We start from the raw sequence: 20,099 nt of genomic DNA on the forward strand, positions 1-20,099 counted from the left end.
GCTGGTGGCAGTCCAGATGCAGACGGACGATGGTGCTGTTGGACATCACCGTCGTGGCGACAATACTAGTGGCCTCTGTGGGGGTGAAGAGCGTAAACCAGCTCTGCATGATACTGTCCAGTGCATAGACACCTGTGAGACACAGAAGAGCTCCTGTCACCAACCAGCAAACTCCAGAAGATAATTTTTCACTTTTTAAAAAATAACAAAGCTTAACTTGTTATCAGAATCAGAAGATCTGTGATAGGCTTTATCTAGAGATCTCTCTGATAGTTTTATGGGAACAACCTTTGAGGATAAAGTCACTGTAGATTTATTTCTGTTGATTCAACGAAAAGACTAAAAGGAATCTCATAATACAAAACTAATTTTTCTTGGTGTCTGCTATTTTCACCGTTTTGTTTGCAGTTTAATTAAGACCCTGGCTTTCCACTAATCAGTGCTAGTTTTAGGAATCTCACGTCATTTACATACTTCAAATTTTCTGTTGATAAAATGACTTTCCCTAGATCTTCAAGTTTTCCCTAGATAATTTTGTTTTTCTTAAAGTGCCAAGACAAATGTACCTCAGTCACAGAATCATCTTAAAGGTGTGTAATGTAAATAAAAAGCATTAAATCATTGAGGTTTGAACCACCACCACAGCAAAAACCCAGTGAATCTGGTGGGGTTATTAGTATAGGAGAGTAATTCTTGTATTGGTTTTACCACTGTACCTACTCTCTCTGTAATAATACAGTAAATTAAATGTGATTTTGCATTCATAATAATTCTCCATTATCAAAATATTGACATTTTACATAGTCACTAACAAATAAAAGAATAACAATGATTTCCATAGCATTTCTTCAGTCTCACTTCTAGTATTTCCTCCTGGCAAAGGATCTATGACCTTTTTTGATGCAAATAGAAAAAAAGAAATATAACATAACCAATACATCTATTAGACAACTGCTATTATTTTTTGTTGGCATTTTTGCTGGAAAAGTATAGTTTTGTTTAGTCCTATTTTATTACTACAGTGGGAAAATATTTGCCTGACAGGCTTCACAAATCTGTGATTGTGGGTAAGTAGGGCATCTTATAGCTAACAGTAATTTCTCACCCACTTGAGCTCTCCTAAGCCACACCCAATGACTATCATTTTCTTAATGGGAATTGGGGATTTTAGATTATTCTCCTTAATTTGAGGGAGGAGATTAGTTATAGCTAGAAAACATCATATTATCTTCCTTTAAATGTACACGGTCAATGACCTAGCGACTCAAGTCAGTCCCACACATCACTTTTTACCCACAAAGGGCTCACTCTGGGATGCTTTTAATTGTAACTTATAAAACTAGATTATCATAAGACTGTAATCAAAGCATTCCATGTACTGAGAGACAACTAAACAAGAATCATATTGATAGCATTACTTCAACAACTGTATAATGAGATGTCATTTGCTAATTCATTCCATTTAAAATAGTAGGACAGACCAACAACACTGTCTACTGAGATAACTGAAGCATGGACATAACCTGGGCTGGAAGGACACTCCTCTATCAGTGTAACAGGGAGGGGGGGTATATCCTACACTGACAACAAGACGCCCTTATGCTAACATCAAAGAGATAGAGGCTATAAAATGGCCTCCACAGTCAGTAAAAATCAGATTTGTTCACTACATTTAAGGCCCCCAAAATTGTTAAAGCCTACAAGGGTCAAAAGAACCATCTAGTCTGGTACTCTTTATAATTCAGTAAGCACCTAAAGATAATAAATAGTTAAACCCTCTGCAATAAGTTAAATTCATCTCAGGTAATCTAGGGTTCTGTAAAGGTCCCTGCAATAAGAATGATGAGGACAAGGATTGCAGGATCTATATTTCAGCTTTAACTGATAACATTCATTATTATTTTTATGAATGGGATGTTGCTATGTGGACTTATTCAGATGTAAAAACTCACAGATGTTCCTGCTTATATCCTGTTTAAAGCTCAAAGTGGTAGAAAACAGACTTTAATTTCAGGAGTTACTCAAACACCTACAATTAAGCTAACAAAGAATGCCCACTGCTGGGAAGCTGGAGTGTAGGGAAAAGAGAGGAGAAGATGGAGAGGCAAAATGAAGCTTGGAGCTTTAAAGTTTCTGAGAACTCTTTAAAAGAAAAAACACTTTTCTGAAACACTCACACCAAGCAAACCATAATCATCACCAAAATGTGTAAAATGAAACTTAAAATTTATGATTAAGTTGGGTTTGTGAGAACATGGAAAATAAATGTATTTTTTTCCTAAAATGTCCCTTTAATAATCAAAGCTCACTTCTCAAGGAAGCAGATACACTGAAAATAAAGATCGTGTAGTTGAATTCAGAGATTGTTTAAGGAACATCATGGAGAAAGAGATGACCTGGCCACAAAAAGAGAAATTTATCTTTTGGTGTGAGGTAAAATGAAGTATTTTCTATTACTTAAGGAGATTCCTAACATTTCTGAGACTTGTGTTCCAACACATCAAAATTGAGTAAAAGAATTTTCAGACTTTAAGAACAAAGTAGAAGGAAACAAGCATTATTATATGCTTTTATTTGTTCTTCAGCAAACCTTTCTTAAGTGTTCCTTTTTTTAATAGTATAACAAAAACTGGAAAGCTACTTTTTTCTGGCAATCTAAAGCAAATGTTGTTGCATGCTAAAGATGAAAATAAATAGGTGTTTCTGGAAGCTGTTTCTCAAAAAATATTTACATACCCACTTCAGTTGCACACGTTACCAACCACCTCACCATTTCCCGCCGTCTCCAATTTAAAGTCGACAGTGTCATTCGCATGACCTACCAAAATTGTAAAAATATAATTAACAATAATATAAATCAATCAGAGGCTAGAATAAGTTATTATAACATGAAAACTATAAGCGATCTAGTAACTATAAGTCAAACAATTCTATCACGGTAGACCTTAGGTTATATACACTTTCTAATTCATTATAATTCATAATTTTTCTGGACCAGAAAGAATCAATGAATAGATGCTTTTGAACTGGCTTAACCAGAAACTGTGTGATCTTGAAGAAGTCATGTTGAAAAAATCCTCTCCTGACCTCCATATCTCAAAGGATAAAACATACTTTATAAGCTTATCAGCATGTTCTGTTTTCCTGTGCCCAAAAGATTCATTATAAACAGTTATATCCAGAAAACTGTCATTTATCTAAAATACAACAATCAAAAATCTCAAATAAATGATTCTAGTATTACCCTTGTCAAACCACACATTTTAACGAAAAAAAGAAGGTAAATGTCAGGGAAATATTATCTCAATTTTATTTAAAAAAACTAACTTTTCCAAGCTGTTGGAGTCAGTGACAATACAGTATCAATTCTGTCTAATATCCTTTACCTTCCACATTTACAATTCTGTACTACTGATGGAGAAGTAATTCTATATAATAAATGAAGCAGGTCTTGAATTTGGGAAGTTCAAAGTGCCAAGCAACGAACATACGTTTTTTTTAAATACAATTCAATACAATCGCTTCTGTTAATGATGAAGAATAAAAATTAAGTCTACCAAGTGATGTGTATAATATGAAGCAACTAATAAAAAGCAAAAATAAAGTCAGTATCATATTCTTTTTTTATTTAACCCTTGTACTTCGGTGTATTGTCTCATAGGTGGAAGATTGGTAAGGGTGGGCAATGGGGGTCAAGTGACTTGCCCAGGGTCACACAGCTGGGTAGTGGCTGAGGCCGGGTTTGAACCTAGGACCTCCTGTCTCTAGGCCTGACTCTCACTCCACTGAGCTACCCAGCTGCCCCCTCATATTCTTTTAAAAATACAAAACTCTAAAAAGTTCAAGTTTTCAACTTTATTACAGATTCAGGGATTATTCATCATCTTTTTTCCTATTCATTCAAAGGGAAAAAGAATGATGTTAGTTAGGATTATAATTCAAGGGGACAGGTTGTTTTTACATATAGTATCTCATTTGGACCTCACAACATCCTTGTGAGGTAGGCTGGGCAGATATGCTTATCCTCATTTTAATGATGAATAAGGTGAGGCCCAGAGAAATTTAGTAATTTGCCTAAGATCACACAACTTTTTTGTGTCAAAAGTAGGACCGAAGTCTAGGTTTCTTGATTTTGCGTTCAGGATATTCTACCATGCTTCCTACAATTCCTACTTTACTTCTTTTAAAAGACATGGATGTGGAAAGCTAATTGGCCTAGTGGATAGAGTGCAGGTCTAGATTTGGGAGGACATGGATTCATATCTGATCTCAGATACTTCCTCTATGTGTGACCCTGGGCAAGTCACTTAATTCCAATTGCTTAGCCCCTGACACTCTTCTGACAGAAAGCAAGACTTTTAAAAGAAACCTGACATGGATGCAACCTCTAAAAGGAGAAGAAATGTACCCAAAAAAGCGGGTCCTTTCAGCTGAGAATCACGAATGTCCTCAAAATGGTCCATTTTTCTGTCGCCTTAAGAGGTGTGTGCACCTGAGAATTTACTTACCTATATACTAAGACAATTAAGTCTTCTTTTTATTTACCAATCCTCAGAACAAGAGTAAAAATAAAAGTTTTCAAATCCCACAAATAACATTGGTGATATACCTGAAGGCCCAGCTCCAGAGACACTTTCAAAAGAGTGATGTCTGGCAAACTGTCCATGAGAGTTGCTATCTTAAATGCATCTTGGGCAAGCTTAAAAATGTGTGATGAGGAGTGAATGTTTTTCTGGATGGATTCTAATACTGTTTCAAGCCTCCGAACATCGCCTGTAATGTACAAGGGGGAGGAAGCAAACATACACGCACAATACAAAAAAAAAAAAAAGAAAAGAAAAGAAAAACAATACACAAATTAATTTATTTGAAATGTTCACTGATGGAACAGACATTGTAACTATGTTTCTTAATTGCTTCAATGTATATGAATATCAGATTTATAAAAAAAAAAAGACACACCCAAACACACCTTTAGTAAGCAAATGCACATGTGAAACAAAATCAATATGAAATAACAAATAGCTCCCTAAATCTCATCCATGGATGTTTTAAGGAATGAAAAATTAAGCTGGACATTTATTTACCCCTGAGTCTAGATAATCACTTTTCTCTGCTATCTGCAAATTAACCAGTCACGAAATAGATACTCTAGTGACTTAGGTAGGTTAGTCTCAGACTTAAATCAGCTCTACTACTCCTCACCTAAAAATCATGAGCATTAAAAATTGGTTTATGTTAAGAGTTACTACCAACTAAGCAATTTGAAATAAAAATTGTCTTCCCTAGTAGACAAACAAAATACTTATGTCTTAAGGACAATACCGTACCTTTGGCTGCTGTTAGCATAGTCGATGCCAACTCACACTGCTGGGACTCAATGTGGCTTAGGGTAAACCAGCGGGGATACCGGTTTGGAACAACTGATGCAATGTGGTGTGGGCGGGACATATCTCCTGTTGGAGCAGTAGATTCCAATACTAGTAATCTGTAATGAGAAGACAAGGCAGGCTGCCTCTTTTCACTTGTCCATCATTATAACCATGGTTACTGGCAAGCAAAAGCCACAAGAGCTGCTTGACTACAGAGAAAGCATACATGGCCCAGGTGCAAGAACTGTGGTAGACAATCTCTCCTCTGCCAGAATTTCAAAGTCAGTTTGCCAAAAGCCTCATTAACTGTTAATCACCCAAACCTGAGAGATTTGCTTCCTCTTGTATCATTACAAAGATGAGTGTACAGGCAAACCAAGCTATTGAGCACTAAGAGCTATATTTTCCTACTGCCACATCATTTACTCTTGATTCAATTTTCAAATTCATTCATAAAACAAAAATTTTGACAAAAAGAAACTAGCAATGGAAGATCAGGGCAGAGAGTACTGAAACAGAGATTAGTGGGCCCCTGAGATTAAGAAACTACTTGATTAATAGCAAAATTGGATAAGAAATAGAGAAAACTGTCCTTTCTTCCTTATTTCCATCTAAGATTAAAGCTTTTTTCTTATACTCTTTTCAATTATCAACAAAATATGCCTTTAGCATTTATTTTCTGATTCAGAAAATGGAAGATTAACTAAATTTTCAGACTCCCTTCACACTTCCCCATGACTTCCCTGAAATTTCTGATCATGGGGATCAACTTTATCAGAGGGGCAAGTAGGTGGCTCAGTGGATAAAGATCCAGGCCTAGAGAAGGGAGGTTCTAGATTTAAATCTCAGACACTTCTTAGCTGTGTGATCCTGGGCATGTCACTTAATGTACCTCAGTGCTAGCCCTTACCACTCTTCTGCCTTAGAAATCAACACACAGTATAATTCTAAAATGGAAGGTAAGTGTTTAAAAAAGAATAAACTGATAATTAAAACTATGCTGAAAATGAAGCATACATTAACTCGTTTCTAAATGTTACTGGTGAGAAAGAAGAGTGAAGCAGCTACAATAATAACAGCTTAATCACCCAGGAAATCACAACTTTGGCAATATGGAATTAGAGTTATAAACAAAATGTGTTAGAATGGATTGATATCTGATAACACTTCCCCTAGGTCCAATATGACATCTGTTTAAAGCTTTACAGGAAGACAACTTTCTTATTCCTTTTTTTTGTGTTTAGTGCAGCAAAGAGGTGATATGGACACAGGAGGTGAGAGTAAAGTTTCTTCAGTGTTGGAATTAGGGGGGGGGGAAGAATTGGGTATATAATAAAGTTGGAAAAAATCTTTGTAGAGTAATTAAAAAATCAAAAAGTGCCCATTTATCCAAGACCAAACTTAGACAAAATTATTTTGGAGGCAAGCCACATTTGCAGAGTAGGAAAAGAAGAGTGTTAAAAGAGCATTTCCTGAGAATGACATCTTCCAAAGAGGACTAGGAAGGGCAGGGGAGCAAGTAAAAGATGACTTCTCTTCTTACTACTATCTATTTCTATTCTCCTCTAAAGATCAGTGTTTGTCATGGTATTTCTCTTCCATTGGAGTTTTCTACAAAATTTCTCTAGTTAGAGGTATATGGAGGGGATTTAAAATAATGACTATATTCCTCATTGTTCTGCTGCTATACATGAGCAAGAATTGCCTCTTAAAGAACCAGAGACTAAAAGTAGTCTTTGCACTTTGCAAGAAATTCAAATCAGCAGGTACTACAGATGAGTATTATTATAATTCTGTGCAATACCTTCATACCTGGCCAATGGTCATAGCAACAGAATTTGGTAACATGGCAATCAGAGTCTACTCTTAACAAAAGGAATATAATCTTTTGGATTAAAGTATTTTCTAGATTTCAACATTTAATGTCATAAAAAACTTCCATTTCACTTTACTTAAGTTCTATTAAAATATTCTGTCCACAAAATGCAACTTGTATTAAACTAACACTCTAATGAGATACAATCACCCTGGATTCTGGAATAGTTTGGCATTACCAAACTATCTTTTTCTCTGTCTCCCTCTCTATTTCTGTCTCTCAATTATTTTTTATTGTTTGTGAATGCTTCAGATTTTTTTTCCTTTTTTACTAATTTGTCATATGTCATATCCCCTGAAGGATAAGTTCCCTGAACACACAGAATCTAGCATATGCATGTATTTAAATGTTTGCTGAATTGAACAGAATTTGATAAATTATTATGGGCTTCAGAGTGCTAGAAAAAGGGGACAAACCAAGCTAAAGAAATTCTAGCCTATAGTATGTATGTATGATAGATCTCTGGCTTGATCACAATTAGGGAAAATTCTTTGAACAGATTCCAAGTCACACATTCTTTTGCTTAAAATGAGAGTGATATATGGGACATAATTTAGAGGAACATGTTCTTAAAAGTCCATGGCAATGGTGACAGACCCAGAATGGGTGAACCACAACTTCTTGTTGACAATACTCAAGCTCTCAGTTCCCCTTCTTTAGATAGGGCGAATTTATTCTACATTCTGCATTAGAAATTTGGGCATAGTTTGTAAGATAGTCAATGTTTTAAGAAAAGCTATTGTTTCTCTTATATTCTTTTTTTTAAACCCTTACCTTCTGTCTTTGAGTCAATACTATACTGGCTCCAAGGCAGAAAAGTGGTAAAGGCTAGGCAATGGGGGTAAAATGACTTGCGCAGGATCATATAGCTAGGACGTGTCTGAGGCGAGATTTGAACCTAGGACCTCCCATCTCTAGGCCTGGCTCTCAATCCACTGAGCCACCCAGCTGCCCCCCTTCTTATATTCTTGAAGCTTACAGGTTGCAACTTCACAAGATTCAGCAGAGACTAAAAACATCCTGAACTTTACATAAAGGTAGGATGGAGATGGGTGGAATGGTTATTAATAAATTAGTCTCCTTGTCCCATCCCCCTGCCAGCCAAAAAAAGTGAAGAAACTGGTTCAAGAAATAAAAAAGGTATTCTAATATACATATAAGAAGGAATTAATGAGTAGTTCATAGCCATAAGGAATATGAAGCAAGAAGTATTTTTTAAACCTCAGTAATCATGACTTTCATACTACAAAGATACTATTCATGTTCTTGTCTTTGAGCCAACCATAAAGGGACTTTGTGATGCAACTGCTTTCCTGTATTATTGATGGACAGTGAAACAACTATATAAAAATGAAAACTATGGCAGCTCTTCAGTCCTCAATTAGATTTTGTCAAGCTCATTTATTATTCTTTACTTTTTCAAACAAATCTAATTTTCTGAAAGTAATGAATAATTTAAGGTTTCAAGTAAAAACTGCCTTGTGATTAAAAAATGGCCCCAAATAACCCAATAATGCCAGAATCTAGATCTGAGGAGAAAAAAGGGGGGAAAAAGAATAAAAATATCCCTAAAATTGGTATGTCAGCACACTCAAAGGCCAAGTATGGTTCTTTTCCTGCTTTTGAAAACAACACAAGACAAATAGGCAAACAGTTTCCTTAGGTTTTTCTTGGTTACAGGAAATATGAAAGAATTAGTAGTAGGAGTCAGTTAAAGGCCATTTTTCCCATTGGAGAATTTAGTTTGTCTCTTCCCAACTGGGCTTCATATACATACCGCATTGCTCTCAGTGCAATTTTATATGCCAGTTCAGCATCATGAGGTAGGAGAGAGGTGAAGAGATACTTGGCAAATGTATGCATTGGAACGCTCTCTCGATGGATGATTTCTCCTAAACCGCTATATGGTCCAGCTGTAGGGATAGCATAAATATTTTACATTTCTAAAAGTGAATTACTATCATTGCAGATAAAAATACTTAAATCAAAATCTATACAAATGGGATAAGTAATACTCAAGCTAATTAAGACTAATCTAAGTATAACAGTTAGATTAGAAAGGAGGAAAATATGAAATAAAGATTGTTTGATATTTTCTGGAAAGTTCAAAATAGTATCATAAAGCAATGATTTCAATGACTGTGCCACAAAGTTAAGTAGAAAAACCACAGTACAGTGCCATGTGAAAGTAATGTTCTCTTCTGCATTGTTTAGGACCATTATAATTCAAGAATCATTTTTCTGAAAAGTAAAACCTGGAGAAATTTTCTAGAATATCTTTTTAAAACTTTGTTCATTCAAAGATAGAGGGTTTAAAAATGCACAAAGTAATACACATCCCTCACCTTTCTGACAAAAAGACATACAAACCTAGGGGGCATGCCAAAAACAAATTTGGAAATTTAGAGATAGTCTGAATTACAAAGTCAGGATTGGGTCATGAAGTATAATCGTTAAGATTGGTATTCTAAAAGATTACCATCTTTTGAAAGAACTACTTATTTCTACTATTTAAAAGTTTTATCAAGATAAAAAGGCAATTATACATCAGTTGATGAGTTAACAATAATTTTTCAAGGGTTCTGTAACTCTATAACACATTTTTCAAGGAAAATTAATTGTAACCTATCAAAGTCCATTTTTTCTAAAAAATGTGACATGCATGGTGAAGAACAACACAAAAAATAACTTATCTGTGCCGGTTGAATGCTGCCTTGGACACTAGCATCAATTTCTTTCAAATTTCAAAGTGAAATTAAAGAGAACATGTACCAATTTATAGCTAAATATTCTAAGATTTTGTTTTTCTATTTTATCACTAAACAAAACTGATTTCACTGTTCCTAAAGGTATGACGGGAGCCTACTCATCAGAAAAAAATAAAGTTATTTGTGGTGGGAAAAGTGGCCTTTATGTTTGCAGGATGCAAGAAATGCAATTTCTTTATTGTGGAGTCACAGGTAAATAAAATGACAAAATACTTCATTGCATTTTAGTGCAGTTTTTTTGTTGTTATTTTTACTCTAAGATGTAACCATCTTTCATTGCCCAGATTATTTTAAACATTCTTCATAATAGTTTACATTTGTAAAGGGCTTTAATGATTACAAAAATGTCTCATAATCACCCAATGGGGTAGGTAGAACAGGCCTTTTAATTTTCTAGAAAACTGAAGATCAGAAAATTATATAAGCCTGCTTCTTAAGCTAAGTGAACTGAAATCTATGGCCCATGTCTTAATTTACATCCTTTTCTCAGAACTGCCTTCCTTTGATTCTCACTTTCTCTTGTGTCTTAAGATATAAATTTCTTTTGTGCTGGGATTTTCCTTTTTGATGCACTAAAATATGATTTTCTTGATAACATTTATTTTGTAAAAGGCCAAAATTTTTTTAATGTAGTGCCTTCTTGGTTATCAAGGTTGTAACTGTTCAGGTAATAGTTTATTTAGAGCTTTTTATATATTTTACTTCTCTATATACTTGTGTCATTACTTTCTGGTCTTGACCTTACAAACAAAGTACCTTAGAAATTACTTTTTGGGGGTTGGTTAATCTATGTCTAATGAATCATCAGAAATATTTAGTCAGGATCAGTCACTCATTTATTTCCAAATTCTCTGTACTTTGTCAGTATTTGCAAATGACATGTTAAAAACGTAGACACTATGGTCAATAATTCAGAGAAATGTCATCCAATAATAATGCTATTACTTAACTGTGCCGGCAAATGGGAACATGATCATTGGCAATCAGACTTAAGTCTGCTTCCAGCATGGGATGGTCCAAACAAAGCTACTGAAAAACATATGGCATTAAACTGGGCTACTTCATGATAAGCTATAGAGCTATAAACATAAAGCCACTCTCACTTCCCCTTCTCACCCCAGTTTTTAATCTTAAAACCATTTTCCTTCCTAAGTGATCCCATCTCCTGGGGAGTCTGAATACTAATGATCACTCAATGACCAAATGCCTTAAAGAAATTATCATACTTGGAAATTAATTTAGCTGTCAAAGACAAGGTACTGCCAAGCAACCTATGATCTTCTAAATCTACTACCTTCTTTCAAAACAAAGCTGAACAAGTAAACACTAAGCAGTTTCATCATAGTACCTTCTAATAGGAAGACTGCTTGCTTGCGAAAAATTTTCACTAATGTATCATCCAATTCGATTTCTTGTAGCTTGGAAATGAGCTGTTCCTCATTTCGGCAAACCTTCTCTTGTGTATACAATCCATCTGGCATGATCCGCTGCTGCCCCAGCCCTATTAGTGCCACTTCCACAGCCAGCGTTAAATATGATTCCCCTTCTTCCAAGAACTTGTGTGTGGGCAGGTGCTGGTACTCCAGAGACTTGCCCTGCCCCATATTCTCTGTTAAAAAACAACAAAAAGTATGATAGTTCTCAAATATTTTCCCTATACACTCTGATATACACAAATATTTATTTTACCAAATGCTATATAATGAATTATTATATTTACCCTCTGGAGAGTCAGAAAACCTGCTACATAAAAATGAACAGTTTCCCAACATCTTGTTTAATTAAGAGGGGAATCTCCCCACTGTAAATCAATCATCTCTAAATTTCTACTCAGCCCAACAGTGAAGGGACATAAAATATTTAAATTAAAAATGAGTTAATAAAACATACAGTTAATAGTAAAAGTATATTAAGTAGTAAAGGCTAGCAGATCATTCTTGATACTTTTCTTACTTCTATAAGAATTATAGAGATTTAATAAGCAATTGGTCCTGAGTTTCTAACCTAATGTGAATATTACACTTCAAAGGTTCCTCCTATCCATTTGGTGTGCATAATTTGCTAAAATGATACTTTTAATGAACATTCCTTGGTGATAACAATAAGTTTCTTTTGTAAATGAAAATAAACGTCAAGGACACCATAGCATATTTTATCAAATATCAAGGGTTAGATAAGCAGATAGATTCCTGAACCTTAAGACAAAAATTGTGGAAGCAGGTGAATTCATTTCTTTATCCAACTTTGCAACAAGGGCACTAGAGGGACCCACCTCATTGACACTTAAAGAGGCTTTACCAAGCCCTGTGCAGTCATACAGAAGAAATGGGCTAAATATATAGCTAAAATATAAAGATTTCTTTAAATCAGGCCAATTTCCCCCATATACTTAATAAGATTTAGGATTTATATGTATTCATATGTAAATATACATAAGTGTCTGCGAAAGGGGATACACAGTAATAAGTAGATCTCTCTTGTAGTAACCTTTCTCCTCCTCCTTTTATGGAAGGGAGGGGAAAGATTCTTGCTTGCAAGGTCCTTAATACAAATACGCTAATATATAATTATTAACATGACAAATCTATATTAAAGAACTATGCTAAGAATATTTCAATCAAAAAGCTAGAGGAGCAATGGAACAGAATATTTGTAACATCATGAATTTTCAACGATTCCCCTGATATTTCTTGAGTCTGAAAGGCTTGCCGCCTGTCCTAGCATCTGTGATTTCATTGGTGAAAAGAATTCTCAGTGAAGAAACTCCCTCTGTCAGGGTAAATCAATAACTATTTTGTGGTTTAAAATCTTGGGGTTGCCAAGTACACTGAGAGATTAAATGACTTTCCCAGGGTCACAAAGTCAGTGTATCAGAGAAAAGATGTAAACACAAGTCTTTCTGTCTATAAGGCCATTATGATATGCTGTTTTCTCCTGAGAGATTATGGGAAACAAAAAGATAAGTCCTCAAAGAACTGTTTTCTCCAAACTTAGACAATAGGAATTACTTTTTTAAAAATAAAAATCCAGTGACTCTTTCTCTGAGCATATACTTCTATAACTAAGATTTTGCCTTTTAGTAATGCTTAATGCTTTATAAAGTACAATAAGAAATTTAAAGTTACTCAAATTACTTTCTAAATGAAGAATGAAAATTATTTGAGAAGCATTTTATGTAGTTCAAAAAACAAAACTGAGGAAGAATATTATATGACTAATGCCATTCAGTATCCAAAAAAACCCCCACGCAAGTCTGAACTGTTTTACCTGCAAAATCTGAGAAGCCAGGGTAGCTTTCATCATCTACTCTGCAGGCTTCCATAAGGCTACTGAAGAGGGTACCAATGGGATCCAATGGGTGACCAACCCAACCTTCTAGATTGGTTATTGATGTTATTCCTTTGTGGAGCAGCTCTGTAGAAGGAACATTAAAAAGAAGAAAATGGAGAAAGAGAAGAAGTAAGATTTATTGATTAATAACACCACCCAAATTAAACTATTCATTTCTGACATTAAAAACAATGCAATCGATTAGAAATTATTGATCAGCAAAACAACAACAAAATACACATATACATGAAGCAGAAAAACAACAAAAAGGATACAGAAAGCCTCCAAATCACAAACACATAGCTACAAAATATAATTTGTGGGTCACTTGGTAAAAGTTCAGAATACATTTTCCCATTTGAAATGTTATAAATAGTAGTTTGGTTTCCAGATTAATAAATTAATTATCTGTAATATCTCTTTCTATGGGAAAGCAAGTTCCAAGTTCTAAAACAGGGCAATGCAACATGTAGTTAGATGAAAGTGCTGGCTTCTTCTGGAATGGTACTAGGAACCAGGAGCAAGGAAAGGTCAAGCAGGGTATTTGTTCCTGGGCTTCAATAAACTGTTTCTTTCCTTTAACTAAAAGAAAATACATCTTTGGGTCAATTAGTCCATTTCCTAGGTGTTTTGTGTTGGAGGAATAAAGGGAATATGCTCCCACAGCCACTGCAAGGACTATATAGCTTGACTCAGCATCCATTTGTGTGAAGTGAAAGCTAAATTGTCCTAAATTTGGGACTGATTGTACAATTCATATGAAAATAGCATTCTATAACCTTTATACACATTCAATGAAAAGGGAATAAAAATCCCAGAACTATTTAATATAACTAAACATTTGTTTTGGCTATGTTATGCAAGACAAAGAACAGAGTTAGAATAACTCGCCATAGGGTGGCTATAGACTAAAAATGTGGGTCAAGATGCAACTTTTCAAATTCCTACTCTACTACCTCTGTGAAAACCTTCTAGTTTGAGAGGTGCATAATTATCTGTAAGCAATCTTTGGTATTTACGTAAGGGAAAATCAATTAAGTACAAAACAAAAATAATTTATGGATTTTTTACTATTCTCAGAAATTTCTGAATAGAAGGTTTCAGCCACCAGCATAAAGAAAGAGATTAGTGTCTTGTTGGTATTTGGTTCCCATGTATGATGGTGCAATTAAAAACTCCCTAAGAAAAATAGTAATATTGAACTGGACACACACACTCATTTTGGTAAACATCATTTCAGCGAATATGTTCCATCTAATTTACTTTTCATAACTACAAAAATTCTTGCCATAATTATAAAACTGTTCACTTCCTCCTTCCTTTCAAAATTCCCCCTGACCTTTCTTTCTCTCAATTCCTTTACTATCCTCAAACTTAATCTCAAATACACCAAATGAAATAATTTGCCTTGGGGGGAAAACAATTCTTAAATTTTTCTTTTATTCCTCTTCTTCTGAATCCAGATTTTCTGTCCCCAACCCCCACAGCCAACCCAATAATAAGAAGAAAAAGGCTAGCATTTCTCATAGACTAACTATTCAATATTTTAAAATGAAAAAGAAATGAGGTACATATAGGTTATCTCTAGTGCTTTCATTTTAAATACAGAGACTTCATGAACAGTTTAAAATCAAGTTATTATATCATCACCCAGAATTTCTTGCCAATGAAACCCTCATCTCTCACATTCACCTTTCTTCTGAGTTCGGAACATTTCCAGCTGTTTCTGTTGCTGTCGTCTTAGCGTATTAACAATTGCTATTGCTAGCCTCAGTGCTTCTCTTGGGTATCCATGAGACCTTAAAGCATCTACTCTTGCACAGGCTGTAGGAACATGTTCTAAAACAGAAAAAATTATAAGGAAAAGTTGCCACTATTTGATGCTTATCAAAAAATTGTATCTGATGAAAATATCTTTCCACTATTCTTCAGAGATGAGAAATTATGTATATACTAGAATTTGAATGAAAACTCAGCTCGTATTTGCCAAGCTTTCATTCATCTACTATCAAATCCCCCCACATCCCTTCTCCTCCCAATAATGCTATAGAAACTAAACAAAGAACAAGTCATGGAAACATCTTTCCGGTGTAGCCACTCACCATGCCAGAGGGGCCACCCGTGAGAGTCAAAAAGGGAGTTTTCAGTGTCGTCATGGTAACAGTAGTTGGTGTATAAGTCGCTGCTGATAATGTGCTGTAAGTGGCTATCCTGCCAGTGGAGATCGCATGCCTCAATGGCCCGTGTGAACACTGTCCGATGCGGCCTGCTCGATGAATCTGTTATTTCCACAATTCAGAAAGCGCCATCAGCTCTTATTCATATGTGAATAAGTCACTCACACCATTATGTTGCCAGATGTCCATAAACACCCCTGCATACACTGGTCCTGCACCCCTTATGCAGAAAAGTTCTGGTGAAGAATTTCATCTCCTAAGTTCTAGGGGGCAAGAGACACCACTCTCTCACTCTTGTTTTGTCAAACACACACAAAAAAACAACAACTGCAGCCAATGAAGCTAATGTTAAAGGCATCCTGCAAACTAAAAATTCACAACTCTGGTATACATGCTAAATACCACCCCCAGCAACTGGGCTCAAAAGAGGCATTCAGCACCAAAATCACATGGAAATTCACTAATCCCCTCCTCTGTGATACTTGGTATGTAGACTACCCTTGATCAGATCAACAGCTCTCACAAAATACTATTCAAGAGATGCAACATCAGCCATGGAACCGTTCAGGATTATACAGTCGGCCTTTAAAGATACAAGTAAGTGTTGTGCTTTTGGTTATATTTTTAAACTATATTGTGCGGTTTTGCACAATTAAAAAAATTATGCTCTTTGGGATATAATGAAGAAATGCTACTTTACATCCCAAAAGGCATAAGTATAAATATTTAACACTTCACAAAGCCACACAACATAGTTAAAAAACAAACCACTGCACTTACCTTCACCCTACAGATTGCCTCCTGACTCCAGGGCAGGTTCCATGACTGCTGTGATGTCACCAGCATAGTCTATGCTGGGGCATCACAAGAGAGTAGAAGTATACAATCCGAGTAGGGTTCAAAGTTGCAGGACCTAACGGAAAAAAGAAATGTTTGGGGAATAAAGGATAGTCTTGTTCTAACTAATAACTGGGGTTATTAGTACCAACCAACAGAGTGGTTAGAATTTTATCTGTTTTCTCTCCCCTCCCCCCAAAAAACCTTTTCAACTAGTTTCCCAGTTTTTCATCAGAAAAAGCTTATCTGAAATCCTGTGTTGAAACTAATTCTACTTTATGACTATCTTTTGTGCACCTAGACCAGGCTGATAATAATCACAGAATCATATAATATCAGAATCTAAAACCTCATTGCTTTCTTACTTAATGTAAAAAAATTGCAAAATAACTTTAGTTCAACAGTGTTATGAAATATGTTGACTGCTTGATTTAGCTTAACACAATGAAATAACTTTAAAAGCTGGGGATAACAGAGGCTCTAGAGAGCAGAGGTTCTTAAATGAATGTCCTTGAACTGTTTAAAAATATTTTGATAACTTTTTTGATAACAATTTCAACATAACTGTTTTTATAGTTTTGTAATCTCAGGTGTTTTAGTTTATGCTTTTAAAAACATTATTCTGAGAAGTGATCCATAGGCTTTACCAGACTGCCAAAGAAGTTACCAAAAAAAAAAAAAGTTAAGAATCCTTTATTTAGAGGTCTTATAGGCTAACCCTGCCATCAATAGTTGAGGAAACTTGTGGTCCAAAGGGATTGAGTGACTTGTTCAAAGTTAAATGGTTTGAAGTTAGTTGATATATGAAATCTCTCTTTCACAATAGGCTAATGCTTCTATTAGTTTTGAATGATTATAACTAATTATTCTCTTTTTTTGGCCAGGGCTCAGCTGGCGTTTAATATTTATGCCCACTTATAAACTGCCCAATTTCTGCATTTGAGCCTTCATGTAAATACACTTACATTTAGGGCTCAAAGGTAAGAGTTATCGGTGTTTTTCATATTCCAAGTTTTATGCTGGACAGATCGGATAAGTACTTTCTTACACTATGACAGAGGTCCTTTGTCAAGACTTCTTTCTCATCAAGTATTGCTCTTAGATGTGGTCGCTCTGCTAAGTAAGAATGAGAGTGAGCAATTTTGGGCAAAGCAGACATCTTGCCCACGGGAACCAAATTCTAGTTGCATATTCACTACCCTGGTGAAAATGTGGTGCTTAGTTTGGAGCCAGGTTACATCTCTAACAGTGTTCCCAGGCCTGCCAAGAGGCTACACTTTTACAAAGGGAATTGTAGGTAGGAAAGGAAGAAAAGGGAGTACTCTATGTTGGAATGCCAATCCAGAGAGTAGAGAAAAAGGAGTCAGTTAAGTACAAAACAGAGGGGAATAAAGAAGACTGTCTATACAAATTCAGGCATATTCTTCCCTGGCAACTAGAAAGAATAGATGGTGAATGTCCAGGAAATTGGGGAGTATAAGTGGGAGAACAGGGAGAGGATGACTAATTTGTTTTTAAGTCACTGGATATAATTTTCATGGAGATTTAAGAAGACCACAGATTTCCAATAGTGTAATCACAAGACTGAAACCTTCAAAAGTTTCTCTGACATAGCAAGATTAGATAAAAATCCGTCTAAATATCTGACTTAATATAAAGATCACTAAACAACAATGCAAGATATTTTCTTTTTTTATGAGGACTGAATATGTTATCTTCTTAGTAACCTTAATTCAGTCAAGTTCTGGATTTCATACTTATGACAGAGGTACAAAACTGTACTTTGAAGCCATATAGGCCACATAAAGATTGGTATTAACACAAATTTGGTCTTTACCTATTTCATCTAATTATAAGAGCTTTTGAATTATAGTTTTTTAATCCTTTAAAAATTTACAGCAAATAAAACACTTAATGCCAAAAAAAGCCTATCAGCTGAGAAATCACAAAATCAGACACTATCAATTGGTTTTGATGACATTATGATATATTAATGAAAAAACAAATTTAGCTTTTGCATAAGGCTTTTAAAATCCTAAAGAACTAAAACAATGGTCAGCTATCACAACAGTTCAAGAAATGTGCACTTCTTGCACTAAAATAATTAACATAAAACAAAATTCATTCAACAAATAATTTGCCAATGTAGTTAAATTTAATGGCTTAAATTATGCACAGGCCTTGGAACTAGAAACAGCACTTAGAAATAATCTTGTCCAATAATGTGAACATAAATCAGACATAAGTGATGGTATCCTACGTGGTTCTTCAGGCATCCCATCATTTTCCCTCATCTATGTTTGCCCATCTTCTTGATTTTTAAATAATAATAATAAAATATTATTTTTAAACAAAATAAAAAAAGGAATATAGCATTTTAACATTTGCTAAGGTCTCTAAGAAATCGACCAATCCCTCTAAACCTCAAAAGTTCTTAGGGTCTAAGAGTTCAATGCAAATAAAAAAAAATAAGAAATAATAAACAAGAAAAAGTATATAACAAACCACTGAATTCAGAAGCAATTCTAAATTGGCTAAAATCAGTTCTCTTACTTTATTATTTGTATTATGAAAACTGATTTTATGTGCGCATAACAATATAGAGTATCAATTTAGGCTGACCTTGGTTGGCATTTGCACCCTGAGGCAAAGCATTGGTTAAATTGGGCAGCTCATTTCCATGGTTTCCATCTTCCCAGGGACAAACATCAACACTGTTCCATTTTTTCAGCTGTTTTAGCCAACTGGCCTTCTGTTCCAACTTGCAGTGGGGATTTAAGACTATACACATCCACAGAGCTCCTGGAATATTTAAAAATAAAAATTTGAACACATGAAATTTTATGATGACAAATTTAAAACCATTTCTTAAATGGATACAGGTTGTTATTGTGACAACTTATTTCTTTTAGAGACTTGTAACTGCCTTTTTGTGTCAATAAGTCTTGATATAGAAGGTAGATCAAGAGATATTCTGACTTTGAACCAGAAGCTCAACTACCATCATGTTAAAAATATGAAAAATACTTAAAATGTTAATACTCAATTTATTGTCCTAAAACATGGGAAATTTCAAAATAAAGAAATAATATTATTCTAAAGTTTGAATCTAATTTGCCAATTTCATTTCCAAAAGAAATTTACAACTCAAAATATCAAAGTAAATAATCTTACTCATTTTCTAAATCTATGCACAAAAAGGAACTTATGGGAGCAAGTTCTCAAAATTAGCAAAAAAAAAATACTAAAGGATACAATTATTTTGTCATTTTTTAAGCTAAGATTATATCATAGGAACTTTAAATTTCCCATTTCTTCATTTTAGTAGGCACAGATATGTCTACAATATACACATGTATTCACACAAATCAACAAACTTAATTTTCAAGTAAAATGAATACACAATATCCACAATCCTTAATCAATTCAATCAAGAACTTTTATTTACATCAAAATATAATTAAATTACATCTATAGAACATTCAACAAAACAGCTTTTGTTGAAAAGTACATTATTTTCATCATAATTTCAGGAATTAAGCCAAGATATCTGTTTTACATTCTTTTAAAATTTTTTCAAGGAAAAATAACTTTAACTAGAATTTTATCTATGCCATGAATTCGGAATCTGTATCAGTTAAGCCTGAAAAACATGTCACACGAATACACCAGGATTTGTGGTAGCAGGAAAGTGTGTGTGTGTGTGTGTGTGTGTGTGTGTGTGTGTGTGTGTGTGTGT

General features: G+C 34.6%; 1 protein-coding gene across 1 annotated transcript in view; it reads right to left on the reverse strand.

The window, feature by feature from the left end:
- Positions 1 to 20,099, reverse strand: part of ZSWIM6 (zinc finger SWIM-type containing 6) — a 229,142-nt gene that overhangs the window by 1,480 nt on the left and 207,563 nt on the right. The window contains 10 exon segments of the mRNA XM_044681018.1: positions 1 to 132; positions 2,737 to 2,818; positions 4,610 to 4,773; positions 5,331 to 5,488; positions 9,026 to 9,161; positions 11,365 to 11,625; positions 13,284 to 13,430; positions 15,039 to 15,185; positions 15,449 to 15,625; positions 18,983 to 19,162. The exon segment at positions 1 to 132 is cut by the window's left edge and continues 1,480 nt beyond it. Of these exon segments, the coding sequence (XP_044536953.1) occupies positions 1 to 132; positions 2,737 to 2,818; positions 4,610 to 4,773; positions 5,331 to 5,488; positions 9,026 to 9,161; positions 11,365 to 11,625; positions 13,284 to 13,430; positions 15,039 to 15,185; positions 15,449 to 15,625; positions 18,983 to 19,162 (1,584 nt within the window).

The sequence above is a fragment of the Gracilinanus agilis genome, chromosome 1 (genome assembly GCF_016433145.1).
Source record: "Gracilinanus agilis isolate LMUSP501 chromosome 1, AgileGrace, whole genome shotgun sequence".
NCBI lineage: Eukaryota > Metazoa > Chordata > Mammalia > Didelphimorphia > Didelphidae > Gracilinanus > Gracilinanus agilis.